The sequence below is a fragment of the Lepidothrix coronata genome, unplaced genomic scaffold, assembly GCF_001604755.1.
Source record: "Lepidothrix coronata isolate B3197 unplaced genomic scaffold, Lepidothrix_coronata-1.0 Scaffold46, whole genome shotgun sequence".
In the NCBI taxonomy this organism is placed as follows: Eukaryota; Metazoa; Chordata; class Aves; order Passeriformes; family Pipridae; genus Lepidothrix; species Lepidothrix coronata.
The window spans coordinates 5,088,652-5,115,076 of NW_016690226.1; the positions used below are offsets into that span (position 1 = coordinate 5,088,652).

General features: G+C 48.7%; 3 protein-coding genes across 5 annotated transcripts; 1 reads left to right on the forward strand and 2 right to left on the reverse strand.

Moving 5' to 3' along the window:
- Positions 1-21: 21 nt before the first annotated feature.
- RBP5 (retinol binding protein 5) lies at positions 22-1,773 on the reverse strand. The gene is made up of 4 exons (XM_017814717.1): positions 1,572-1,773; positions 1,140-1,318; positions 561-662; positions 22-165 (listed from the first exon to the last, which is right to left on the reverse strand). Exons 1-4 carry the CDS (start codon positions 1,642-1,644, stop codon positions 112-114), a joined length of 408 nt encoding a protein of 135 aa, XP_017670206.1. The 5' UTR covers positions 1,645-1,773; the 3' UTR covers positions 22-111.
- Positions 1,302-17,900, forward strand: CLSTN3 (calsyntenin 3). 2 transcript variants are annotated; one of them, XM_017814686.1, is made up of 18 exons: positions 1,302-1,410; positions 5,332-5,454; positions 6,418-6,613; positions 7,090-7,298; positions 7,605-7,754; positions 8,375-8,560; positions 9,194-9,463; positions 9,753-9,865; positions 9,947-10,109; positions 11,154-11,210; positions 11,994-12,151; positions 12,331-12,479; positions 12,942-13,168; positions 14,256-14,426; positions 15,031-15,176; positions 15,307-15,442; positions 16,883-17,100; positions 17,185-17,900. In XM_017814686.1, exons 2-18 carry the CDS (start codon positions 5,379-5,381, stop codon positions 17,353-17,355), a joined length of 2,796 nt encoding a protein of 931 aa, XP_017670175.1. In that variant the 5' UTR covers positions 1,302-1,410; positions 5,332-5,378; the 3' UTR covers positions 17,356-17,900. The 2 variants fall into 2 exon arrangements, with proteins under 2 accessions (XP_017670175.1, XP_017670174.1); XM_017814685.1 differs by lacking the exon at positions 1,302-1,410 and adding an exon at positions 2,530-2,638.
- LOC108497244 (solute carrier family 25 member 36-like) lies at positions 17,653-26,198 on the reverse strand. Of its 2 annotated transcripts, XM_017814714.1 has the most exons (8): positions 26,129-26,157; positions 24,077-24,139; positions 21,739-21,915; positions 21,089-21,166; positions 20,676-20,776; positions 20,010-20,076; positions 19,526-19,809; positions 17,653-19,418 (listed from the first exon to the last, which is right to left on the reverse strand). In XM_017814714.1, the coding sequence occupies exons 3-8, from the start codon at positions 21,795-21,797 to the stop codon at positions 19,219-19,221; spliced, it is 789 nt and encodes a 262-aa protein (XP_017670203.1). In that variant the 5' UTR covers positions 21,798-21,915; positions 24,077-24,139; positions 26,129-26,157; the 3' UTR covers positions 17,653-19,218. The 2 variants fall into 2 exon arrangements, with proteins under 2 accessions (XP_017670203.1, XP_017670202.1); XM_017814713.1 differs by lacking the exon at positions 24,077-24,139 and having other exon boundaries at positions 26,129-26,198.
- Between the last annotated feature and the right edge of the window lie 227 nt (positions 26,199-26,425).

Consider the following 26,425-nt stretch of genomic DNA (forward strand, 5'->3'; position numbering starts at 1 on the left):
GCACAAGAAAACACACTGCTCTGGGGGAACTCGGCTCGCTCGGGTCTTGTTTCGTTTTCTTTTTCATACTGGGGAGCGAGGGTCCCGTCCGGGCATCCCTCCGGGGAGCGATCACTTCACCTTCTGGAAAACCTGGACGCAGATCTCATCTTCAGCAGTCATGCGCTGGGGAAAGCGGGGTAAAAGAGGAGTTTAGCCTAGATTCTCTCCTCTCCCTCCCCAGCTGCCTCCGCTGCAGTCCTGCCAGCCCTCCTGCTGCTGGCTGGAGCCTTGCAGGCCACAGGCTGCACAGCCGACCCTCCCAAAACCTCAGTGGGTCCAGCTCCAGGGTAGGGAAGGGACATTGTCCTTGTTGACCTGTTTAACTTTTGAGTTTAATTTTTAAATCCTGGAGGCGGATGTTTGTGTGAAGTGGTGGCTGTTCCCGGGGAGCCGTGGATGAAGTCTGAGAGGAGCTGGAAGGAAGCTGCAGGGTTGGCTCAGAGCCCACAGCACCCGCACTGTGTTCCCCCCACCCACCACAAGTAGGATTTATCAAGTTGCGCTGGACCCCTCCTCACCAGATGCAGCTTGTCCCCCTCCAGCCAGTGCCTCCAGCCTCGGTTCCTCTTCTCTCCTAGCTGCTCACACACCAGCTGATCCCCCTCCCAGGAGACAGTTGTCTGAAAAAAAGGAGGAAAGGAGAAGATACAGTCCAGAGACAAGCGGATCTTGGCAATACAGGTTTCCAGAGATGTCACTGGCTGTTCCTTTCAGACACAATTTCAAATGCAGTCCCTGATCTGGTGTCCCTTTAGTGGCTTCTTGGGACTGATGCTCTCTGTGGGAGGTGAATGACCCTCTGGCTTCCAAGTGCAACAACAGAGTTCCACCAAGTGGGCTGACATTCTGTCTTTCAGGGCTTTGCTCCAAAGGATAATATCCTCTGGGTCCCACAGTACTGGCTTTCTGGCTCTGTAGTGATCATCCCCCTTTGCTGTCAGTAATTTACTCATAGAATCACTTACTCCTGGACCTGCAGGGGCATGCCAGCTCTGGGCTGGGCTCTCATCTGGTTTTTGAATCAAAAGCTGAGCAAGTCCCTGAACTTCCTTGCACACTCCAGTCCCCTGTGAAACTGCACTTCTTGGATTTCTCACCTGGCACTTGCGTCCATCCACAGGTCCCAAGTCTTCCTCAAACTGGACTCCCAGGTCAAAATCCATCACATAGTCCCTCAGGGAGGTGATGGTGCGGATAACCATGTGATCCCCCGTGTGAATGATTTCTTTGTCAGGCTTCAGTAGGCAAACCAGTTTTCGCAGGACCACGTTGATATCTGAAGGACGAGAGGGAGAGAAGATGTGTGGACGACCTGGGCCCTTCCTCCAGCAGAGCTCCTCCACTCTTAGCCAGGGAGCACCAGCCATGGTACCTCCTTCCCCCTACTACCACAGCTCAAAAGCGATGGTCACAGACAGAAGGACCAGAGGGTTCCTAAATACCTTCCTCCACTTCCCAACTCCTGACTTTTTGGAGATAGAGGGGAGAGTGACGTGGAGGAGGGAGCGTGGTGGGGAGGGTGGCATTACCTAAAGCCCGCAGGTAATTGTCCATGTTCTCCTGGGAGACGAAGCGGTAATAGCCGGTGAGGTTGGGAGGCATCCTGGGGCAGAGGGACGGGGCGGACGGTGCGGAGGAAAGAGCGCAAGGAGCAGGGCAGACAGGCAGCCGGCACAGAGCTGGCTCGCAAAGCGGCCCGGACCCTCTCCCGCGGGGAGGGGAGCTCTGCGGGCTCCCCGCCGCAGTAAGAGTCCCCACGCCGGGGGGCGCGGAAAGGGCCGGGACGGCCCCTGCTCCAGCATCTCCGCCTCGGCTGGGCAGGACGTATGAGGATGGCAGGTCACCTCCTCACCCTCCGCCGTCCTCGGGGGCTGCTCGTATTAAACTCTGGGCTTCCAACCAGCGGCAAGGAACCCTTCCCGCCGGCCCTTTCTCACACCGTTACACCGGTGGCTGCGAGCTTCCTCGGAGCAGTGCCCCGGCCTGCGCTCCCCCTCGCCCGGACACCCCGTCGAGGAGAGGCGGCGGCAGGCTGGCGGGTCCGCCCTGCCGAGCTCGAGCTCGAGCCCGAGCCCGAGCCCGAGCCCGAGCTCCGGATGGCCGGCGAGGTCCGGATGCGGTCTGCAGCCCCTCGCTCCCGCATCCCCCGATCCTCACACCCCTGCACGTCCCTTGGCAGCCGCCTCGGTTTTGAAGCCCCCCCATCTTCCCAGGCAGGCGCGCCCAGCCCTCGCCCCTCTCCGTGCCCTGCCCGGACCGCAGTGGGAAGGCGCGGAGCGGCTCCCGCGCCCCGCCCCGCATCCCCATCCCGCAGCACCTGGCGCGGCAGCCCCGCGCATTGGCTGCCGCCCCCCGCCGGCCCGTGACGTCATGCTGCAGTGCGGGGCGGGGCCGGGCGGGGCGCGGAGCGCGGTGCGGGAGGTGCCGGGGGTGCGGGGGGTGCCGCCGTCCCTGCGCGCCGCCGCCGCGGGAGCGAGGGCGTGGGTCGCGCCGGGACCCGCCGCCGCCGCGATGGGCGACCCTCGGCCCCGCGCCGCCGTCCTCCTCCCTCTGCTCTGCCTCTGCGCCGCGCTGCCCGGCAGCGCCTCCAACAAAGGTGAGCAGCGGAGCGCCGTGGGCACGGTCCCAGGCGGCGGCGGCGGCGGCGGGCGCTTCGCTGGAACCCCTCGGTCGCCCCCCTCGCCGGGGCTCTGGAGGGGCACGTTGGCCGCGGCTCGTCCGTCCGCCCCCGCGGTAGCGGTGGGGCTTCGCGCTGCCCGCCGCCTTCGCCCAACACGTTTTTGTTGGGGCATCTTCGGCATCTTCCGGAGGCTTTGGCGTTCTTCCCCCCTTCGGGCGTCCTCATGCCATGCCATCCCCATTCTCTACTTTCTCCATCTGTCATCCTACCACCACGTTTTTCTCCGTTCTTTCATCTCCTTCTAGCGTTCCCTTCGCATTTTCCCCTTTTCCATGCACTTGTCTTGCTTTTGTTTAGTTATCGCTTTGTGGATTTATGTTCCCTTCCCTTCCCTTGCATGCTGAGAGAGAATATGTTGTTTCTCCACAGACCCCCGTGATCTCTAAAACATATCTCCTATCTCCACCTTCCAATCCCAGTTCATCCATCTACAATCTGTCAATAGGAATTATTTTACAGTTATGTGTTAAGGATGCAGGTTGCTTATATAAAAGAATATTTTATGTGATAAAGATAAAAGAAAACCTAAACCACCCCAGTGCTACAGCTGTAACATTCTGAATGCAGATGTTCTTTGAGCACGTATAGTGATGTACAAAGATGTAGGTTTCTAGATCTGTGGCTGTAGAGACAGGCATGAGAGATTCATCTGAAGGGAGTCAGTGTGTCAATAATCTGACAGGGTGGGGGAATCTGCAAACATTTAAGGTACTCAGGGGTCATCAGGGAATGTGACACCTTAGGGTGCTTCCCGTGCTTTGGAAGAGGTAGGGCTACAGGGCGGATGCACCGCAGAGCTGTGTGTACACTGACATTGGCAGGGGCATTTATTTGTACTGCTCTGGTTCCACGCGGCCCGGTGGCAAGGAAAGGCCCCTCACGCTCTGGATTCTCTCTCTCCTTTGTGAATTTGCACTTGGAAACATCTACCCACCTTTGGCAAATTTTTTTAGATTTACAGGAGCTTTCTTGAAGCTGGTAGGAGTCTGTATCCTAAAAATATTCCCAAAATGTTTTTCTATTCTCCAGCAACTCATTTCCTGAGAAATCAGATTGGTGATTCCCAAGTTGCAGGTGGATGCAGCAAAGGATTTATCTCTCTACCATCAGCTTGTTACCCCAGCAACAGGGCACATTTGGCATTTATAGCTATGGATTTCCACCTCGGTGGTGTGGCGCATGGACTAGAGCCGTAGAGAATGGAAGCTGGAGGGGACAATGGAGGGGTAGGGGGAGACGTGGGCACTTGCATACAGGGAGGATTCCACCTGCATACTGAGCAGGATGGATGTTTCTCTGGGTTTCCTACGCGATGCTTTATAATCTCAATATGGTGATGGAGAAGTGCCAACCCACACTCTTCACTGCTACGCCAGGCTGGGTCTGCCCACTCTGCCCTGCTGGGACATCCCCACTCTGACCTGCCACCCTGCCTGCTAGCCCACCACCCACCTCTGGCAGCATTCCCTGGCCTCGGAGTGCAGAAGTGCTTGGTTGTTCAGGATACTACCCCTCTTGAGTCAACACATCAGGCCAAGCCAATACGGCATTTCAGAGGACACTGTGCTGCAGAGAATGGATTCACATATTAGAAGTAGTGCCCTTGAGGGGAATGGCTCTGTATCCTACTCTCCACCAGCTCTAAGCCATGCTATGCTCAAAGTATTGCTGGGTTGTAATAAATCTTGGTCTCCAGGGGGTGGGAGAGTGGGGGATTATCTGGGAATAGGGGTTGTAACTAGGCCATGTAATATAATCTCTGAGGCCCATTTGGCAGGGAGTGGGCATGGGGGAGGGGTTTTTAATTTGTAATGATTTTTTTTTCTCTCTCCCCTCCCTTCCCTCCCCCCCACCCCTTTATTTCTCCCTTTCCCTGCCCCGGAGCCTGTGTGATAAAGATTAATTTGCTATTTCTGGGCCTGTGACATTTTTCAGAGCCTCCTGCTGGCTGCTGCCTCCATGCCAAGCCTGGCTGGGCTCCAGCCAACAGGATTAGCAAGGAGGGGCCAAGGGAATATGGTGCTCACCATGGAGTGGGGAAGGAAGGAGCAAGGCACTCTCAGAGGAGGTTATTATGTGCACAGGATGTCTGCCTGGAAGTGTACCTGGGTATATGTGCGTAGGTCCTGGGCCTTGGTCTAGAGGATGCACACACAAGTACTAATGGCTGCATGCAAGACTTGTTCCCTGGGGACACCCCAAGGGAAGATGTAGCCTAGATCCTTTAATTATGGCTTCATTGAGCTAAAGAATTTAGCATTTGGAATATGTCTCCAGGGTCAGGCTACTTTTGCCTCTGGAGTTCACTTTCTTTTTTAACTGCTCCAGCTTTCCTGGGCACCCATATGCCTCTCTACATATTTCTGATAAGATAGTAATGAGGAGACCAGAAGGAACACGTTGTTTCTAATAAGTCTCCTAAGAGCAGAACTAAATAAAGATAACTTCTTCCTCCCAGCCTATTTTAGACTTCTTTATTTCCGTAGAAGAAGGTGGGGAGGGGTGGTTGTTACTTGCTACTGGATAATATTCTGCTTGTTTTCCACTGAATCTGCCATTGGTGGCTAATACATTCCTGTCCTCCATCCCTTGCCCCAAATCCACTTCAGCAAACAAGCACAAACCCTGGATTGAAGCCGAGTATCAGGGCATCGTCATGGAGAATGACAACACAGTCCTGCTCAACCCACCGCTATTCGCTCTGGACAAAGATGCTCCACTGCGCTATGCAGGTAGGTGGATAAGAGCTCTGAAAGGGTGGGAGGTAGGGACAGACTTATGAAGAGGCAGAGACAGGGTGCCATTCATCCCTATGCTGGATCCTAGCTCTCTCCAGGAAACGATCACCTCCAGACCTTGTTCCAAAGGAGGTCCCTAGTGAAATCTGGAGGCAATTTGGGCACAGCTTGATTTAGGATGCTGTGAGCTGTTTCCTCAGGGAGAGAAATTGAGGGTGGAGTCAGCTACTTTTTGACGCAGTTCTGCTATTTCCAAAGATCACATGCACAGCGCTGTGTCTGTGAGCCCTGGAGAAAGCTGGTAGGGCACACTTGGTTGGCAGTGGTACATCCTCTCGCAGTAAGCACAAATGCCTTTTACAACAGATGAGGTTTTACAAGGGTTATATTCCTAATGCTTGCTTAGGCCATGCCTGGAGCTTCCTCATGCATCCTCTCGCAGCTTTGGGAGAGGAAAAGTGGTCCCTCTGAGCTGAATTTTAGGATTTAGTGACCCTATCTGCAGTTCCCTGCGGTACTCTGCGCCTCCTGCATGTGTGGGTGGATGAGACATCATGGATCTACATGCTCTGGCTGTCTATTTGCAGTATATGGCCTGTTTTACCTCACTGAGGGCTGCAAAGGAGAGATAAGGTGCTCCCTCAGGACTGTGGCTGTGTAGCACTAACACATGTAGTTTGAGCCTTGTAACCTCTAATCCTTTGTGATGCTGGTCAGCACTCCTTGCCGTGGGAGTAGTCTCCAGTAGATGGCAATCTGCACCATTAATGGCTGTAAGGGATAGCAGGAGGAACTCCTAGTGAACTAAAAATTGTTCAAAATGAAGGGTGATAATGAGGAAGAATGGAGAGTGCAAGTTAGAAAGGAAGAAAATATGGAAAAGGAAACCAAGGGGTATGATGTGCTCTCCTCAGTTCTTTTCTTTCTCCCCTTCTTCTCTGCTTTTGTGTGTACCAGGTGAAATCTGTGGCTTCAGGATTCATGGGTCAGGGGTACCTTTTGAAGCTGTGATCCTGGACAAAGCTACGGGTGAGGGGCTCATCCGGGCCAAGGAACCAGTGGATTGTGAAGCACACAAGGAACACACATTCACCATCCAGGCTTATGACTGTGGAGAGGGACCTGATGGAGCAAATACCAAGAAATCACACAAGTAAGTTCATGCAGACATTGCTGCATGTTACAAAATGTGATCTGTCACAGAAACACAATGGAAAGTTGCTGTGGAAACACTTTCTTTAGCCAGAAGTATTTTTCTCTATCCGTGATACTATAACTCAACGTGTTAAGAAGACCCAAAGAAAAATATTCATTGACTGTTACATGACTGAATATACTAGAAATGAGGGCTTTCTAACAGTGGTGTCTAAGGGTGACGTTTTATGTTGCTGCATATAGGCAGGAGGTCCAGATTGCATTATTATTCCTTTGCTCTTTCTGTGGGGTTGGAAACCATTGTCCTAGCTCCTGTGTGCCAGCATGGCTGCATTGAAACCAAGGTCTCTTTCCTTGTCCTTGTTTTTGACAGATGGAAATCAGACTGGTGCACTTTAGGGGACTGATTTGAAACTTAGGTGGTGTATGGCTCCTAGCAGTCCATCAGTTCTTATTGGTGTCTCTCTGTGTCAGGGCCACAGTGCACGTTCGAGTAAACGATGTGAATGAGTTTGCTCCTGTCTTTGTGGAAAAGTTGTATCGCGTGGCAGTGACTGAGGGAAAGCTGTATGACCGCATCTTGCGTGTGGAGGCCATTGATGGAGACTGCTCACCACAGTACAGCCAGATCTGCTACTATGAGATCCTGACCCCCAATATTCCCTTTCTGATTGACAATGATGGTAAGAATCCACACCCACCATGTGCACATCACTCCCTCTTTCCTGCTTTGCTCCTTCTCTGCCAGTCCCATTTACAGGCAGAGCTGTGCTATGTGAATTTTCTAGCACTGCTGATATATCCTGGTGTAGAGATGCAGCAACTGTTTTGTGAGATGCCGTAGCTTGTTACGGAATGGCATTGGGCAGGGGGAATCAACCCCTTTTTTGGTTGTTTTTGTCATTGATAAAAAAAGAGTGATTTTTAGAACGAACATCTTAGAGGAGACTGTCTTTCCTCTCCCTTGATCTCTTTATTTTGCTAACCAGGGAACATTGAGAACACAGAGAAGCTGCAGTACAGTGGAGATCATGTCTACAAATTCACAGTGACAGCCTATGACTGTGGAAAGAAACGGGCTTCAGATGATGCTGAAGTGGAAATCCAGGTGAAACCCACCTGCAAGCCCAGCTGGCAGGGTATGAAACCTCCAAACACAGATATGTCTTCCCTTTGCTTTTGCTTAACTACTACTCAGTCCAGCTTATCGCAAATGTTTGTACATACACCTATAAATTTGTATGCCCTTTGATATGGTTTAGTTTTAGCATCAACCCATCCCCATCAGGGGATACAGCGGACATCTAAGTCTGTTGCAAAGCCATTGAAAGGCAAATTCTAACATTGGAAAATCATTCCTTGGATCACTGTGAGCTGCTATGTGTTTAATAAGGTTCATAGGCTGTCTTCAATGGGACTGCTCATCTTGAGGATATTTGGCTTTTCTAGGGGTGTTGTGTGCCTGCAGGCTCACCTTAGTCTATAGAATTAAGGGGAAATTGAACAGCTAAACACCTGCTCTGCCTGATAGGAGAGGTTGACCAACCAAGGAGTGATGCCACACCAGTACAAGCTGTAGAAGCAGAGAACTTGGATTCTGTACTTCTAGGAAACCTTTCCTTGCATAAAACTGTGTTTCCAATGTGAAAAGGGCCAAAAGTCTGGACCACTTTATAGATGCCACTTGTCTGCGTGCCAGGTGTTCTGGCCTTGGGTCCTTGGCAGTACCTAACCCCTCTCTTTTACTCCTCTTCATTAGGCTGGAACAAGAGGATTGAGTACACCCCAGGTGCAGGCAGCCTCGCACTCTTCCCCACCATTCACTTGGAGACATGTGATGAGCCCCTGTGGAACATCCAGGCCACGGTGGAGCTGCAGACAAACCATGTGGCCAAGGGCTGTGACCGGGATAATTACTCTGAGAAGTCACTGCGCAAACTCTGTGGTAAATTGGTTCTTTCCCAGTCTGAGAGCAGCTGTGGCACAGCACCCTGCCCCTTTCTCTGCAGGGGTTTACACTGGTAGCTCTGTGCCTCACACAACAGAGATGGTGGGGGATGCATTCCTCACATCTGTTGTGGTCAGTGGAGCTGGGAGGACACCTAGCTTACACGCTGCATTGAGGGGCAATGGGCATTACTGCCCATATTTCATAGAGTTGTGGAAAGGTGTGGGCTGGAAGGGACCTTAAAGGTCCTCTAGTTCCAACTCCTCTGCCATGGACAGCAACAATTTCCACTAGACCAGGTTGCTCAGAGTCCCATCCAACCTGGCCTTGAACACTTCCAGGGATAGGGCATCCAAACTTTCTTATTTTATAAGGGGCTGCCCGTGCTTTCCTTGCTGGGAAGCCAGAGGTTTCTGTGCATTGCCCTAGTATACAGAGTCTGTGGGACCTCCTTCAGCATAGATGGAAAAGTCAAAATCCTTCTCCAGGAGAAGGCCTATAGACAACTCCTCCTCTCCCTGTGCACTGGGACATTACATGAGCCTTCTAGCATCCTTTTCCTCTGTTCCCCAGTTCTCAGTCTCCTTATTCTCCTGTGCCAATACTCTTGACTCCTTTCCTTCTTGGTAGGTGCTGCCTCAGGAGAGATTGACCTGCTGCCAGTGCCCAGCCCCACAGCAAACTGGACCGCGCGGCTCTCGGTGCACTACAGCCAGGACAGCAGCCTCATCTACTGGTTCAATGGCAGCCAGGCTGCCCAGGTGCCTGTGGTGAATGGGCCGAATGCCCATGAGGGCCTGAGTGACCACTTCACCTTGTCCGTATGGATGAAGCATGCCGTGGTACCTGGCAAAGGCAGGCGGGAAGAGGAGACAGTGATCTGCAGTACAGTGCAGAGTGGTGAGACACTTCTCCTGGGGTGGTGACACTTCTGCTCTCTGCCTTTGATTTGTTAGAATGGATTGTCCCTGCAGGGGCAAATCTCTTGTGTGGGAGCAGGACCTGAGCAGGGGTCCCTCCTTAGGAACACAGCTTCTTTAGGTGTCAGGTTTTTTCTGGGAGTGCTCAAACCTACTGTGAGCATATGGTGCTGAGCGCCAGTTGTGCAGGATAGAGTGGGCTGCTGAGTTCTGGCTAGTGATACTGCTCAGAGGTGTGATGTGTAACTCCCTGTGCTTGTCCCTGGCAGAGGAGGGCTACTCGCACTACTCCCTGTCTGTGCATGGCTGCCGGATTGCTTTCCTCTACTGGCCATTGCTAGAAAGTGCAAGGCCTGTGAAATTCCTCTGGAAGCTTGAGCAGGTGAGGAATCATTTGCCTCTTCCCCATGTCCCTACTACTCCTCTGCCCTTTGCTGATCCCTTCCTCTGCTGTTGGCCGTAGGTCTGCGATGATGAGTGGCACCATTATGCCCTCAACCTGGAGTTTCCCACTGTCACGCTCTATGTGGATGGCGTCTCTTATGACCCTGCCCTCATCCATGACAATGGCCTCATTCACCCGCCACGGCAGGAACCCTCACTCATGATCGGAGCCTGCTGGACTGGTGAGTGCCCACTCCCCAAACCACGCTTCTCCCATATGGGGAAAAAAGGGGAGAAGATGTGAAAGAAACACCACCCAATACTAAATGATGCAAACCACATTGCAGCCAATTTGCCTCCTTGGCACCAAAGCCAGTGTGGCTCCTTCCTTCCTTGTGGATCAAGGTTATAACAACTCAGGGAAAGGTGTCACTGGCAGCTTCATGGACAACAGCCATAGAATATGCAATGGATAACCAACTTTCAGGCAGAGGAGAGTTGAAACTCTGTACCTCATTTAGACACTGGCATTTCTATCAAAGCCTTTCACCAGAGAGCAGGCAGTACTATTTATGCTACTGATTGTATTGATGGGGATTTCTGTGTTTTGAAGGTCTATATGAAGAAGACACAAGTCATTCTGTACAGGAATTGTGTTGGAAGACAAAAATCAGGTTAGGAACAAAGTTAGGCCATTACCAGATTAAAACCTGTTCTGTGGAGATGTAAGGCTGCATTTCCCAGGTGTTTCAGGTCTCCTGCAAGACTGAAGCAGAACAGAATGAAAGGAATTTGCCTGCTGCTTGCCTTCACTCTGGCAGAAATTTCTAGCAAGATCAAATCTTTACTGTAGTGCTGCTTCTCCTAGGTCAGGGATCTTCCCACAGCTCTGTGCTCTCGACTGGCCTTTTGCAGACAACAAATATTGATCAACTTGGGACCTCTTAATGGAGCTATCTTAGTTTCAAAGGGGTGTTGAGAATATGGCTTGTTGTGAACATGGATAATTCCGAAAATAGATAACACTGGGAAAGGATTAAAAAACCCCAAACACTACTTGCTCCCCTAAATCAGTTACTCATCCTACAATCTCACTATCCCCTTCACGAGAGAGACTCTGCCTTCTTTCATCTGTGATGTGCTGTCTCGGGTTGAAGGGTGCACTGCTTGGCACAGAGCTGTTCCTGTGGACTGGCCAATACAGGCACTTGTGTTGGTACTTTCTTGACCCTGTAACTACCATCTTCCAATGCCTTATTGCTTGTCTGGATGTTCTCCTTTTGCAGAGGAGAAAAACAAAGAAAAAATCAAAGGAAGTGAGAACTCCACTGATACTGTACAAGGTAGGGAAAAGAAAGAAGATGGTCCTCTTCTCCTCTTCACTGTGCATGACCGTCACATCTTGCATGGTGCCTTCCTCATACAGCTTCCCCAATCCTGTCCTGCCACCTCCCACTGCCTTGGGAGGAACCTCCTTATTTGGCAGATTGGTCCTTGATACCTGTGGAGCATGAAAAGGCTGATGGAAGGATTGCAGCCTGCTTTGAGAGATAGAGTATGCTTTTCATGTGGAGAAAGAGTCCTCATGCCTGATCATTAAAGCTGCTCTATGAAGAACACAATAGCCATTAGAGACATCAGGAGATGTCACCTCATCCCTAACTATCTGTGGAATGTATAGTTTCTTTTACAAGCCCTCACAGGAAGCAGAGTGAGAAGGGGACAAGAAATTGTTTCCATCTGGCATTCAGCAGTGTGGCAGAAACTTCTCTATGCTACCCACTGTTCACTGCCCTAGTCTTTCTGTTGGTCTGTTTTTCTCACTTTCCCCCGTCTGGAATTCAAAAACTCATCATCTCTTTTCTTCAGCATCCCCTGTCTTTTTTTTCGTCTTTGTCTTTGCTTTTCCTTGTCCTGTGCAACCCTCCATCTCTCCCTGTTTCCCTTAACATACGTATGTCCCTCATATTTTGCTTTTGTCGTCTGGGCTTTTCTGTGCCCCATGCACCCCTCTCTCTCTCTCTCTACCTCCCTTACAGTGTAAATCCCTCATGCTGTTGCTTTTGTGGTTTTGCTCTCTTCCTCGCCATGTCTCTCACACCCTCCACCTCCCATGTTTCCCTCAGGAGATCCTCTGTCGATACACCACTACTTCCATGGTTACTTGGCTGGCTTCACTGTGCGCCCTGGTAGCTTGGAGAGCCGGGAGGTTATTGAATGCCTGTATGCCTGCCGTGAGGGGCTTGATTACAGTGACTTCGACAGTCTGGGCAAAGGGATGAAGGTATGCCCATCTGCCCAGCTTGCATGAGTTTTCTCCACTCTCCTCCCCAGCCTTGCTTCCTAGGACTTTGCCTGCTCCCCCACCTCTGACAAGTCCCCGCCTTTCTCCTTTGTGTCTCACTTAGCCTGGACTCTGGGCATTTGCCAAGGAACCATGAGTATTTTCTCTTCCACTTGTAGGTTCATGTGAACCCCTCTCAGTCCCTGCTCACCTTGGAGGGTGATGATGTCGAAACCTTCAACCATGCAATCCAGCACGTGGCTTACATGAATTCTCTGCGCTTCGCTACCCCTGGGGTCCGGCCTCTCAGGCTCACCACTGCTGTCAAGTGAGTGGACAAAGCATCACCTCCAGCTAAGTTCAGCAAGAGGGTTACCTCTTTTTGGACTGAAGTTACACGCACTCACCTTGTATTTTAATTCTGATAGTCTCAAAATGGGTAAAAATCTTCCTGCAAATAAACATTAAAGTATCCAATATCCAAATGGATACTGTAATACTGGTCCCTAGGGTCTATGCATAACTTCTGCTTTCACTCACAATGTTCACCAGGCTTGTGGACTGGTTTTAATTTTCTCTGTGGTGTGTTGACGTGACCAAGCCACCTGAAACCCAGTGGTGTCACTCCTACCACATGACTCTGTCTTGCACAGCAGGCTATAGGGAAGCTTTAGGAAGAGTACTGGAAAAAGGATATTCCTTTCACTGGAAGTAATTGGCAGGAGGCATTGTCCATAATGTTGTTGGTGAAAGCTTGAGCCAACTGATGCTTTCTACTGCTCTCCTTCAGGTGTTTCAGTGAAGAGTCCTGTGTCTCCATTCCTGATGTGGAAGGCTATGTTGTGGTGCTACAGCCTGATGCCCCACAGATCCTGCTGAGTGGCAGTACCCACTTTGCTCATCCTGCATCAGACTTTGAGTCTCCTGATGGGATCCCCCTGTTCCCCAACCTCCAGATCACCTGCTCCATTTCTCACCAGGTGGAGGTCAAGAAGGATGAGAACTGGCACGGTACCGGTGAGTATAGGGCAAGATATAAAAGACAAACTGTAAAGACCTATGAGAGTTGCGGTCCTGCAGAGGAAGTAGAGCCCCTATAATTACACCTGAAAGAGAGAGTTTACAAATATAGAAGCAAGGCACATTGTCTGTCAATATGTAGGCTAATCGGCTCTTATCCCTTTCTGCTCCTCCCTGTACTTTTTCTATCCACTCAGTTCCTTTGCCTCACTCTCTCCTAATTCTTTCCCAGGCTGTTCATTCCTAATCCCTTTTACATTTTACCTACATTTCTCTTTATTGAATCCCGCACTAGATGGATGTCCTGCCTGTTACCCTCTCTACTCCTGCACTTACTTAGGGTTCTCCTACTTCCTTCTCTCCTGCTTTCTTCCCTTATTTCTTGCCCCCTCCCTTCTCTTCCTGCATCATTTATATCTGTGAATTCCTCAGTTTCATCACACCCTATAATATCTTGTTCTTCCATTTCTCTCTATCATCCTCAGATTATTTCTCTGCACTCTATGCTCTATGTGTTCTTCCACTTCTTCCGTATCTCTTCTGGTAATGAGATTTTTGGCTCCTAATTTTCTGTTTAGAAGCTTTGCCTTTCCTCATGCAATGAGTTTCTCGACTTAGAGCAGATTGGTCTCAGCCCTGCTGAAAGCAGATAATTATTGAATGTGATTGCCATTTTAAAGAAGATAAGATCTCAGCTATGGTAACCAGCAGTCATGAGACAGGGAAAAGCGTGCAGGGCCTGGGAATGTGTGAGCATTGTTCTTAATTTGCACATTGTCATTGTCAACAGAGTACTTACAGCCAAGATGTGTTATCATGAACCAGTCTGATACTAGTATGTTGTTCCAAAATAAAGTGACTTTATTATGTGCATAAATAGTGTCATTAGAATCAGAGGGACTCCTGCAACAAGTAATTAGACTGACAGTGATTTTACTCAAGGTCAGTGCTAGCCAGAGAAGGAGAAGTATTTACATATGATGTGAGCACTTTTAAGTAAGTGGGTACCACTCTTGAATAACTCCTGCCTTCACTGATGGCTGTCTGGCTTTCTGGCCGTGTCTTCTTTCCATTTGCATCTCAGTGACAGACACACGAATGTCAGATGAGATTGTGCACAACCTGGATGGCTGCGAGATCTCATTGGTAGGAGATGACTTGGACCCAGAGAGGGAGTATCTGCTCCTGGATGGGGCACTGCTGCAGCAGCGGGGCCTGGAGCTTGTTAACACCTCTGCCTACCTGACCATCACAGGTACGTCCTCTCCTTGATCACAGCTGTCTAGTTATGTCTCTCTCACTGCCTGTCAGACATCACTTCGAGGAGCACTTAACCTGATGTTAGAGATGTGTTGGTGTACTTTGTGACACTCTGCGATGTAACCATTTGATGAACTCCTGGCTTTTGGAAGTCCCATGCCATTTCCTTGGGGAGGTGGCTTCTCCTCCACCACATGGTATTGGAGCATAGTGTCTGAGTGCTCACCCAGGCTTGTATCACTCCTCTGGACTTATTCCTTGGGGTTTGGTGTTCTCAGGTGTCAGCAACATTTTGCATCACATGACTGAGGGACAACATCCCACAGCTTGTGGACTGGTAGAACACTATTGTGCTCTCCAGAACTTAACAGGGCTGTTGCTCTTGGTCCTTCCTTCCCTTCCACTTGTTTTATCAATGCAAGCAGGGATTTCATCATGTCCTTAGTAGCAAGCTCCATCTTGGAGCCCCTCCGAAAATTAATGAACCCAGCATTGCCTTGGATTCCTCTATAGCTTCTAGTTGCTATAGGGTTATGATGCCAGATGACTTTGAAGAAGGAGGTTCCTAACCCCACACTAATTCTCTCTTCTTGTCTCAGGTGTGGAGAGCATTGCAGTTTATGAGGAAATACTACGCCAGGTCTCATACCACATCAACCACGGTGCTGCTCTTTATGAAAGGAAGTTTCACCTGTCCTGCACTGAGATGAATGGGCGCTACTCCAGCAATGAGTTTACTGTTGAGGTACAAGACCAATACATGCACATATAGGTTCTTCCGCAGGCATGGAGAGGACATGGTGGATGGGAATGCACACAGCGTAGAATGTACCATGGACACAGGGCTGAGTCCTCTCACTCTGGTCTTTCTACAGGTGAATGTCCTCCACAACATGAACCGAGCTGCTCATCCTAACCATATTCTGAGTTCCCAGCAATTCGTGCACCGAGGCCATCATTTACCCCCAGAGCTGTCTGGGCACAGTTTGGCAAGCACCCATAGCAACCCAAGTATGTAACACTGTCTTTTGGGTTTATTCCTTTAGGTCAAGATGCTGATTTTCTGATATCTCGGCAGAACCTATAGCAGAGGATTCCTTTCAGGCTCCCTATACCCTTTATTGGGTTCTCATTATACTGTCCTATCCCACTTGTCATTAGCCAATGGACTGCAGTCTGTGTCAAATTGTATTTTAGAGCACAGTGCAACAATCCTCCTCTTGTGGTGTGTTGTTTTCTTGATGTAGAAGCAGCCTGAAACCTACACCTCAGAAGGTCTATAAAGAACAACTGTGAGCTGGATGATTTCATTTGCACACTTTGTAAAGGTGCTGTGCATGCTTGTGTAATTTCAGAAAGAAGCTTCAACAGCAGGAGAGAAACAAGTGAGTCAAGACTGCCACTGCTCAAAAAAAAAAGATGTGGTGGTCAGCAAGGCAGAAAAATATAGGAAATGGCACTATAAAGACAAGAGGAGGATTCTTGCCCCCAAAACAGAGAAGCCTGAAAGCTACACTAGATGTTGGTTTGTGCTGGTAGCTCTGTACCACAAGCATGAACACAGTCCAATTGGTTCCTTCCAGGCTGTGAAAGCTCAGGACTTTTTACAGACATTTTGGTCCCATGTTGTAAGGTACAAACAAGGCACCTTTAAGCTATCTTTTGCTCCAGCTTCCTGCAGCAGCTGATTCCAAGCTAGTCCAGTCCTGCAGCTGGCACTTCAGAGACAGCCTGTGTATGTGCCAGCCTTTGTCACTCTTCTCCCTAGCTCTGCCTGATGGCAGCAGAAAACTTGTCATTGCTGTACAGAGCCATAACAGTCATGAAGGGCCTGGATAGATTTTGCAGAGAAAGTGGCTGTCTGGAGAGTTAAGGCTCAGCCTACAGGCCTAGAACAAACAGGTGAGAGTTGGGTTAAGGGTCTTAGATAAATTTAAAGTTTTATCCTATGGAGAAGCCAGGCTTTTACCATGGCACTAGCCAGAAATCCATCATAGCCTTGTCATCTTCCCTGTGTGCAATGCAGGCATCTTTTGGCTTCTTGCTTTCTCTACTGCTTGCACAGAAATGACACCCTCTGAAAATCATCCTCAAGCCCTTAAAGGCTCTCCTCAGCATACATTTCTCCCTCCCAAGAGGGGGATACAAATACCTGCTGTGCAACATATTCTGGTGAATTCTCCAGATAAAGACATGCAGAGTCTAAAGGCCAGGCCAATATCAGAGGGTGCCTGGACCTACGCATCCTGGAAAACCATGCAGCCCTCAGGAGAAAACACAGGAGTTGAGGGCAGGAACTGCCTGTGCCCAGGGGAGCAGAAGAGTCAGGACATGTCCCTGCCTAGGCCAAAAACCCAAACTTTGCCCAGGAATCTCAGCTCCTGCATGTCAGGTTGGAAATGCATGTTTCTGTGACAGACTCTAACCATACCTTCTCACTTTCTTTCTAAGTGGTCCCCAGTGCTGCCACTGTCATCATTGTGGTGTGTGTGGGCTTCCTGGCACTTATGGTGATCCTTGGCATCCTTCGCATCCACTCTCTGCACCAGCGGGGAGTGGGACAAGAGGTCCCTGGGGCTGCTGAATCAGGGCATGCCAGCACCGGAGGCAAAGAGAGCGACATGTTCTGGGATGACTCGGCCCTCACCATCATCGTCAACCCCATGGAGGTGAGGAGCAGCCACAGTGGTTGGGGCTGGGCAGGCAGCTCGGTTGTCAGATCCTTTCACTTACTGCATGTCTTACCTCCCCAGTCCTACCAGAGCTGTCAGGAGAGGGCAGCAGGAAGCACTGAGGGCAGAGCTGGTGAAGGCATGGATGACGAGGACGACAGCACTGACTCAGAGACACCCGACTCCCCGGACAGCAACGACGTGGATGATCGACACATCATCGGCAAAAGCAACGTCTCTCACCGCTACTAGGAGCTTTAAAACACCAGTCCAGTGGATCCCCCCCAAACATATGGCTGGAAGGAGGAGGTGTCTTACTTTCAACTTCTTCCCCCACTGTGTACACATGTGCTCCTCCCTCATTTGTCATTTCTGCCTCCCGTGTTCCTTCATCTTCTGCCATTCCCATTGTGGACATTCCCCACATTAATGACCCCCCATCTGGCTCTCTAGAAACATGTGTTAGGGCACTTACACATGATCGTGGCACGGTTCAAACTATGATCCAGATGTTGGAAAGAACAGAAATCTGAAAGGCAGAGCCAGCCATAGGGCTCAGAGTGGGGTCTCTCACAACCCCTACCCAGATATTATATATATATATTGTATATTTTTTCAATGTTGTCATTTGAGGTTTATTCTCGTTTCATGCAAAAAAAAAGAAAAAAAACAACCAACAAACCACTGCAGCTTGTGTCGCTTTGTAAAATTGTCAATACTCCTAAACTAAAGGAATGAAGGTAAGAAAGATGAGGAAACAAAGTGGATTTTAAAATAAATGGATTTCAAATAAAATATTCAGGGCTTTTTCAGTTTTTCACTACAAGCAGAGAAAGAAACAGTGTAGGCTCTAATGTGAGACTGGAGGTTGTCCAGAGCACGTATTTACTGAAATTACTTATCTTGGGGAAGGGTTACATTTTTTAGCATATGTGATGAAACAAGAAAAACACCTCACTCCTGACTGTACCCTCTGCCTTTCTGAGATTCAAAATACTCTTTGTAAACACAATGTAGCCTTCCCCAGGAAACAGGGTTAGGAACCCACAGAGGAACAGAAGGCATCCAAGCCTGTCACAGGCAAATGTAGCATGTGCAGGAAACTGAATTCTTGATTATGGAAAAGAATAAATAAGACTCTTTCATCTCTTGATGATACACTTAGTGTATCATCAACAGAAACAGGCCAAACCTCCTTAGCTTCATCCATCTTCTCACCTGATCTGCTTTTCTTACCAGCACGAAAAAGTATTTTTTCATATTAGAGGTTCCAGCTTGTATAACAGCTGGAACAGAGCATAACAGAACACTTCCGAAGGAAGGAGGTGCCCTCCTCTTTCTACTGAGAAGGGTGGGGATGGAAATACATCAGATACTGGGAAAGCATGGCTCTGAGCCCAGCAGTAGCATGAGTTTTTAGAGTAGTGCTTCATAGCAGGTTGTGCTTCTTTCCTTGATATACTTGGTCTGTTTTTTCAGACCTTGCAAGACAAAAGCAGGCTGTCAGCTGGCTGACACATCTTGAGGCAATGGCAGCCAAACATTAAGGACCCAAAGGAAAATTCTGCAATTTGTTGGCAGCCAAGGTTGAGAAATCCTCCTGAGGAGCAAGAAGGCAGCACAGTAGGTGAAAGTGGAAGAGCCCCTCTGAGGACATGAAAGGTTGCAGCACAAGATCTCTGCTTGCTGCAGTTCTCAAATGTCTCAGGTCTAGCCTGTCTTCATGCCCAACTGTACCCACGTATGGTTGTTACTAGGTCCAAAAGAAGTGAACGTGCTAAGGCTAAGATACTTTTATGCTTTCTGCTTTGTCTCCTTCCCAGTAAGTTCCCTGCCCTTGTTTCATGCAGGGAAATTACAATAGGCACTGTCAAACCAGTGCCCTGACATCTTGAAGCACTGGAATAATTCAAGTCTCCAGAAAGAAAAAAGGCTACATTGTGCACACTGGAGCAAAAAATTTGGCACAAAATAGTCTTATGTCCTGAGAATGCCTGACCCAGTTCTGATCTGCAACAAAAACCACCACCTCTCAGAACACTGAGAAAGACCGGGTCTCAGGACCACGAGGTCCCTGTACCTCTACAGCAGCCTCAGCCAGGAGCTACAGCATGCTTACAAGGTGGAAGAGGCCAAATGTACAATGACTTCATAGGTAGCCATCATGATGGCTGCGTTTGGGATCTGGCGGATCAAGTGAGCCAGGAGCCCTCGGTATAAAGCTGAGGGTCCCTCTTCATGGACCACAAGCTGCAGAGTCTGTATAAAAGAACGGTATCGTGACCCTTCTTCTCGCAACCGTGTCCGAATGACCTCTGGAGAGACAGGAAGGGAAGCAATATATTAGCAGATGGATCCTACAGACACAGCATCTCCCATCAAGGGTAACAGAATCAAGGAGAGGGGACCACTAAACACTCACCGTGTGGATATGCAATGCATGTAGCACATGTTTTGGAGACAGCAGCAGCGCCCATTAGTCCAAAGAAATCATAGTTGTTTGGTGAATGTGTGAGTGGTGGGGAATGGGAATGATGGCTGTTTCTCAGCTCCTGTTTCAGTGCTTCATACATGACAAAGTGTATGATGGTCTCTGACACTCCAGCGTAGGAGGCAGTGACACCACGGTAAAATCCACGAAGGCCTTCAGTGCGGTACACGTGCATGGCACATTGGAGAGCATTGCTGGCCATCTCCCTCTTTGCCCTGTCAAGAGGAGAGAGGGTTAGAATGTCACACTGCTCCGCTGACCCAAAATCCTGTTGTGAACACAACCATAAGACTCTTACCCAGCCTATGACTTACCACATTCTCACGGCAAGTCACAGACCGTTCCCTACCCAACCCCACCCCCAAACTAGTCATGATGTGACACAGAGTGGCTCTGCATTGCTGGCCTGCCTTACCTGGCTTCCAGCTGCATCCTGGTTTTCACTAACCAAATAGGGTTGGTGAGTGTGGCTGAGCTCATGCCTAGAGAACAGAAGAGGATGACAGGTATGAGCACCAGGATCATGTTGACAGTTTGTGAAGAGATGCTGATCTATCAGCTCTCTGAACTCTGCTTGGCAAGCTGCAGGCATTTGCAATTTGAGAATGACCTTGAGAAGAGATATTTAGGGCAGGCTATTTGATTCTCTTTCTCCCCTCTTCCAGCCATTGTCTGGTGGTAATTAGCCTCCAACAAAACCCTACTACAGGCCCTGGTGTTACAAAGAGGCAGGAAGCAGCAGGCTAATTTTGCAAGAGTGGAGGATTTTGTTAGAGATCTGGGATATATCAAGAGAAAGATTCTGTGAGTGGTCTAAATTACACACTACCTTCTCCCTCTCACAGCTGAATGAAGCTCTGATAGCAGCTGAAGAGGTAAAGAGTTTGAAGAAGTGAGCCTAAGAAGAATGAAGAGCGAGAAAACACTTTGGTTACCTGAACTCACTTCTCCAGGTGTGGAAGGAGAAAACCTCAGAGAGAAAGCAGGACTGATGGGAGCAGCAACAGAGAAGGAATGAAACCTGTTGACACTTAGAGATCAAAGGACCCCTCAGCTCTGATTTGAGACAGAAAAGGCTCACCTGCAAAGGCTGCTGCTAGTATATGTACCTTCTTGGATTCAGGTACAAGGATAGCATTGAGCCTCTCCTTAATACCAGAATAGGCAGCAAAATATATAGCCCTGGTTGGAAAGAAATACAGAAAAGGTTACAGCTCCTGTATGAAGACTGCTGTGGGTCTGACTCCAACTTTTCTTAGTCCCAGCACAGGTTTATCAAGTTTGTTTTGTGACATCAGATAACATTTAATCCAGGCCCACAGCAATCATCTTATGTTAATACTATGATCTGAAGCTCCAAAAAATGTCTGTGTGAAGGGGTCCTATGGCACATAAGCACAAGACTCAGACTGCTTTCAGAATGTGGAGCAATAGCTATCACAGAGGTCCCTTATAACCGTATAACCTGAGCCATTGTCATGGAGCAGTACTCACCGGGAAGGAGCAACCCCAGCAAGGTTTGGACCCAGACCTCGGAATAGGGATCGCAGGCCTTCCTTCTCAAGGATGGCCCTACAGAAGGAAATGAACAGAAAAATCAGCAGAATAACTAAGCTAGGGGCTCTCCTGTTTCTCCTCCTTCTTTGTTCTTCAGAATTTTTTGTAGCATCCTCTCCTCACCTCCCATGTTATCCTTTTTCTGCCCTGCTCTCATTTTCTCTCCAACCACTTCTCTCTCCTTCAGTCATAGAATCATACAACGGTTTGGGTTGGAAGAGACCTTAAAGGTCATCTAGTTCCAACCCCCCTACCACGGGCAGGGACACCTTTCAGCAGTCATTTCTTCGTACTCTTGCTGACACCATCTTTCTGGGTCTGATCAAACCACTAGCTCAGAAATTCCTCACAGTCTCCAAAGCTGCCTTGCAGATAGCTTTGTTCAAATTTGTTCAAAGCACAGATCAATGGTGAGAAGCAGATGTACCTGTGCTCTCATGAAATCTTCTGCCACACTCGCAGTATCCCGAGCCTCAGCTCAAACACTATTTCCATTTCTTTCTCTCTCTCCCCCCCTCAACCCCTTCAACTGATGGCCAACTCTCACCTCCCTGGTGCTAACATGCACATTGCTCTATCCTACTCACCTCAGCAACTTGAGCACTCCAGGAGATGGTGGGGTGGGATTAATCATCCTCACACTCATCCCTGGCAGTTGTACCTCTGAGAGGCACAGAGGCCGCAGTGCCAGCTGGGATGACTGTAAACGTGTCTTCACCACTTCCAGGGGACAGGTCAGGATGGCTCCAGCTGTGCCACCACATCTAGGGCATAACAGCACACTTAAGAATGACTTCTGTGCCATAATAGGGCAATAATTCTGACCCTGCTTGTCCACAACTTCTCCCCTCTAGAAGAAGAGGTAGGCTAGGTATCCCATCCTGCGTCACGCATGACCTCCTGCTCTGACACTGATTAACGTAATAACAGCTGAGCTTGGGACATCATCTGGCAGCCTCACTCTGAAACCTTACTCAGTATTTGACACAAACAGTCCCAAGTCCATAGGGACTCAGCAGTCCCCCAGAGAAAATACTTCTGCTGCCCAACCTCACAGCAATGCTTTCTGCTGAGATCACCAGGCACCATGCCTCAACCTCTCCACAGCTGTACAGGCTCAGAGAAGGGCAGCACAAAACTCCCCCACCCCTCAGCCTACCCATGTCTTCAACCCATAACCCATTCACATTCCCAAATTTGCAAGGCCCTGGAAACAAGATCTGTTTTTTCTGCCAATAGCCAGGCTCACCCCAAGCCTGACTTGCTTAATGACCAAGGACCCTGATCTTCAGCAGACAGAAGTTACTTTTGGAACTTGTGAGCCATCATCATCAATCAGTCTAGTCACACTGCAGGAATGCTGGAAGGACACATATTCCTTTTTTCCCTTTCTACCACCCAGGGACTAGTTAGAACCATTGGTTCTCGGCTTCTGCCCCTTCAGATCCTTAGACTCCGTTCTAGAAGAACTCTGTTCTTCTAGGGGATGCTCAGTACCTGAAAGACCACTTTGAGATGAATTTGCATGTAACAGCCATGCAAGAGGCTTTGACAAATGGATAATTGTTCACGTGTGCTACAGCCAAAGCTGCTTTGTTTCACAAGAGATGGAGGCTTAAAAAAAAAACAAACTTACTGTACTCCAAAGAAAGAAAAGCTAACCAAAGAACTATAAGATATCAGGGAAGAGTCAGGTATATCAACAGAATTACATGTGACCATACAGGACAGCAAATGGCTACAGTTCTGAAGAATTATTTTGAAAAAGTCTATAGAGCTCAACACACATATATATTGTTCTCCCAGGCTTTGCTCCTAGGGCTTCATTTATTATTGCCTACAGGTTAGGGAGGGGAAACAAAAGAAAGAGGCCTGGATGCCTATTGCAATGATGTCCAAGAGTTGAAGATCTCACAACTAGAATATTATGCAGATAATGATGTCAGCAACTAGTATGCTACTCCATAACACTCATGCTGCTTTGTCAAGCCCTTGGCAGACCTACGCAGCGGTGATGAATTGCAGAGCAGCCAATCAGCAGCAATTTCCCTTAGGAGATATGATGAGTGGTGGGAGTCTGGGAACATGACCCAAGAATTTAACTCCAGCTCAGAAGACAACACAAAGCAGAGCAGTAAACATTCTGGCTTAGATTCTCTGGATGAAAAAGCTGATCAAGCACAGACTCCAAGACACAGCCTCCATAGCAATTCAAGAGTTGCATGAGGCAAGGTCTCCTTTTACAAAGGTCATGTTGATCCTTCCCATATAGACCATACTCACTCAGGGGCCCAACAGTCCTGTTATTTACCACAGTTTCCACTGATTTGTCTGATATAGGCTCCAGATTTACATGCCTGTTGTTTTCCTGATCAGAAGGGTAGTTTCCAGTTCAGGAGAAGATTGAGCACACTGGTGACAGATTAAGATGTCTAAAAGGTCTGAATAGATCAGTTTCAACTTTTTATCTAAAAGCTGAGCAAACACTACAACAGGACAACATTTAGAAAAGCAATTGCTTGGTATACTAAAAATTCTTCTCTCTAACAGTCCATAAGAAGGCACAACTGTATGTAATGTTCTTCTAATATCTCGTTTCTTCAAAAAGTCCCTACCTGCGATGGTCAGGGTACGAGTTTGAACCCACGCTTCCAGTATCTATAAAAGCTTCTTGAGTTCAAGTTCCTCAAGCTACTGATACATATAGTTAGTCAATAGAGAAGAATTATAAAAGCAATAAGAGTTCAAAAAATTGTTACTCCTTACCATGGTGGTAATTTAATCAGCAGTAAGAGAGTTCAAGGTGAATGGGGACCTCTGAGCCACTATGGCTCAATGGCGAGACTAAAGAGGAGCAAAGAACACTCAAAGCCAAGGAAATGAGATGTACTAAAACTAGAACAAATCTCAACTATGTTGTTTTACCATGAACTACATGATGATACAGCTGCTCACAGTGTATGAAAGGCATAGGTCTGCAAAATTCTTCTGTTTCAGGAGAAATGGAAAATTATGTGTCATTACTCTAGAAGCAGAAAAAAAAGCAATTCCTGCAAAATATGATGAAGAGCAGCAGTCGACAAACAGTACAACGTACTCTCAGAGAAAAGCAGCGTCAAAAAGAGCTAATTGAAGAAGGCAGGTAATTTTACCTCAGAAAATAGTACTTGCCTTAGATATTGCTTTCACATTTTAAAAGGAAAACTGGAAAGTCTCAGGTGACAGAAAAAGAAGATTATTTGAGAAATACAAAAAGCACCGTCAACACTTTTTCAGTGATCTGAAAAGTGTTTAAGCGCATGCACAGAGTTGACAAGGTTTACTTGTAATTCTAAGTTTAGCTCTCTCTTAGGCTAGTCAAAAATTGAGATGGCTTGAAGATCTTAATTTAAAAATAACAATGCTAGGTCACACAACTCTATAATTAAACCAGGCTTCTGCCTAGGACACGGGCAAATAAAGGTCACCCAGAGAAGAGTAGGAGAAATACTCATCTCCAGAATACTTTCCCAGTTTCCTGCAATTTTCAGTTCAGGGATTTCCCCAGCCAGAAATGTTGCCTTGCTTTTAATAGCCTTCAACACATTCTTTTTCATTCATCTTTTTAAAATGCTTTCTGGACACATAAAAAGCCTTTAGGCCCTACTATCCTGTGGCCAGGAGTTCCGCAGTTTAGCCACACGCTGTGTTAAGAACAATGTTCTTTCATTAGTTCTGAACAAACCTCTCAAGTTTTGTTTGATGGTCCCCAGTTCTTGCACTAGAAGATAAAGTGAACAACTGTTCCTCGTGAATGAGATCCTGTTTCATTAAGCAAAACAATAATATTAACTATATATGGCAGCAATAAGCTGAACTTCTCATTAATGTCTTACTTTATTATCCCTTGAGTTTTAATTAATTGTAATTCAAGGATTATTGCTTAATGGAAGAGGACAGGATACAGACTGACAAAAAAGTTCCGCTAGTGACATTCTTGTCCCTACCCAAACTCTCATAGTTTTTCAGTAATCAAGGTGGAAAATGAGGATGAGGAAAGGCTTAAGAAGAAAGCCAAGAAATAAGAATACATTGAGAAAGGCTAAGATGCAGTAACTATATAGTTCAAAGGATAATTTAATAAAAGAGAATAACATATACAAAATAACACTGGGAACAGAGAGGGCAAGTACACATAAACAAAGATTGCCATAGTATAACAACTGCATTAGCTGCAGAAAACCGAAAATTTGCAAATTAAGAGCAATTAAGTAATCGCGCGTTATTGCACAGTGCTGTATCACAGGTTTCACTGTCACATGGACTCCAGCGGGCTGGTGGGATTTGGAAAGGCATTAGGTGGCTACCTAAGCGAGGGACTTCTGCAGTTTCTCAGCAAAGTCCACAGGACCACAATTATCTTCTGCTTTAGGGCATGAAAAACTTGAAGCTCATTGTTTTGAGACTTTAAAAGGAGAAAGGGCGAAACGCCACTTGAGAGGGGACTTGCTCAAGGGCACACTTCGAATTCAGAGAGGCACTGCTGGGATCCAACCACCTAACTCACCAGAATCAGCCGCACTATTTAAAGCCAGAAAAGACACACAGGAATGCCAGCCATGCGATGCTAGAGAGCTGGCTACTCTCCCAAAGACATGGATGCTCCACCATTTGCTCCGCTGGAGAGGCCTGGTGGTGCCTGTCATCCCCCCCGTTCAGCTCCTCGCTTCCCTTGTCCCCCATCCCCGGCAAGCTCAGGCTGGATGAAACTCCACGTCCCACAGGGAGGCTCCCCTTCTTCCCAAACTGCAGAGCCAGACATTCACCCCGGCGCTGCGCGGCTGCTCCAGGGCAATGAAGCCCACACGCGAATCCGGCACGGCCAGGACGGCGCGGGCGAGGATCGCGGGGCAGGGGCAGCGCGGGGGCTCCTCTCCCGCGGCTCCTCCCCGGAGCAAAGTCCAGGGCCCGCCGGCCGCGCGTCCCGGGGCCACTCACCCTCCGGCGACCAGATGCAGCAGCATGCTCTGCTGCTCCATGGCTCCGCTCCCTCTGCCCGCCCGCCACCGCCCCGGGCCCCCGCCGGGCCCGCCCGTAGCCCCGCATTGGCTCCGGGCCGGACGCGGGAGGAGCCCGCGGGAGGGGCGGCCGGGGCGCTGGGTGGGGAGCCGGGTTTCCCTCCTTACAGATTTCAGGGTGCTAGTTCACACAGCTCGCAAAGGTCCTTTTGCCCGGTCCCTCAGGCTCTTCCATGAAAAAAAAAAAAAAGAGAACAACATCCCCACGCACACCACC

Excerpts from the sequence above, each read along its gene's own strand:
- RBP5 (XM_017814717.1), bottom strand. The coding sequence starts at position 1,644 with ATGCCTCCCAACCTCACCGGCTATTACCGCTTCGTCTCCCAGGAGAAC. Across the intron at positions 1,319-1,571 it reads CAATTACCTGCGGGCTTTAG|ATATCAACGTGGTCCTGCGA; the intron begins GTAATGCCACCC and ends CTCGTCCTTCAG. Across the intron at positions 663-1,139 it reads TGGATGGACGCAAGTGCCAG|ACAACTGTCTCCTGGGAGGG; the intron begins GTGAGAAATCCA and ends CCTTTTTTTCAG.
- CLSTN3 (XM_017814685.1), top strand. The coding sequence starts at position 2,554 with ATGGGCGACCCTCGGCCCCGCGCCGCCGTCCTCCTCCCTCTGCTCTGC. Across the intron at positions 5,455-6,417 it reads TGCTCCACTGCGCTATGCAG|GTGAAATCTGTGGCTTCAGG; the intron begins GTAGGTGGATAA and ends TGTGTGTACCAG. Across the intron at positions 15,443-16,882 it reads AAGCACCCATAGCAACCCAA|TGGTCCCCAGTGCTGCCACT; the intron begins GTATGTAACACT and ends TTTCTTTCTAAG.
- LOC108497244 (XM_017814713.1), bottom strand. The coding sequence starts at position 26,169 with ATGGAGCAGCAGAGCATGCTGCTGCATCTGGTCGCCGGAGG. Across the intron at positions 20,777-21,088 it reads GCTGGGGTTGCTCCTTCCCG|GGCTATATATTTTGCTGCCT; the intron begins GTGAGTACTGCT and ends CTTTCCAACCAG. Across the intron at positions 19,419-19,525 it reads ATGCATTGCATATCCACACG|AGGTCATTCGGACACGGTTG; the intron begins GTGAGTGTTTAG and ends CTGTCTCTCCAG.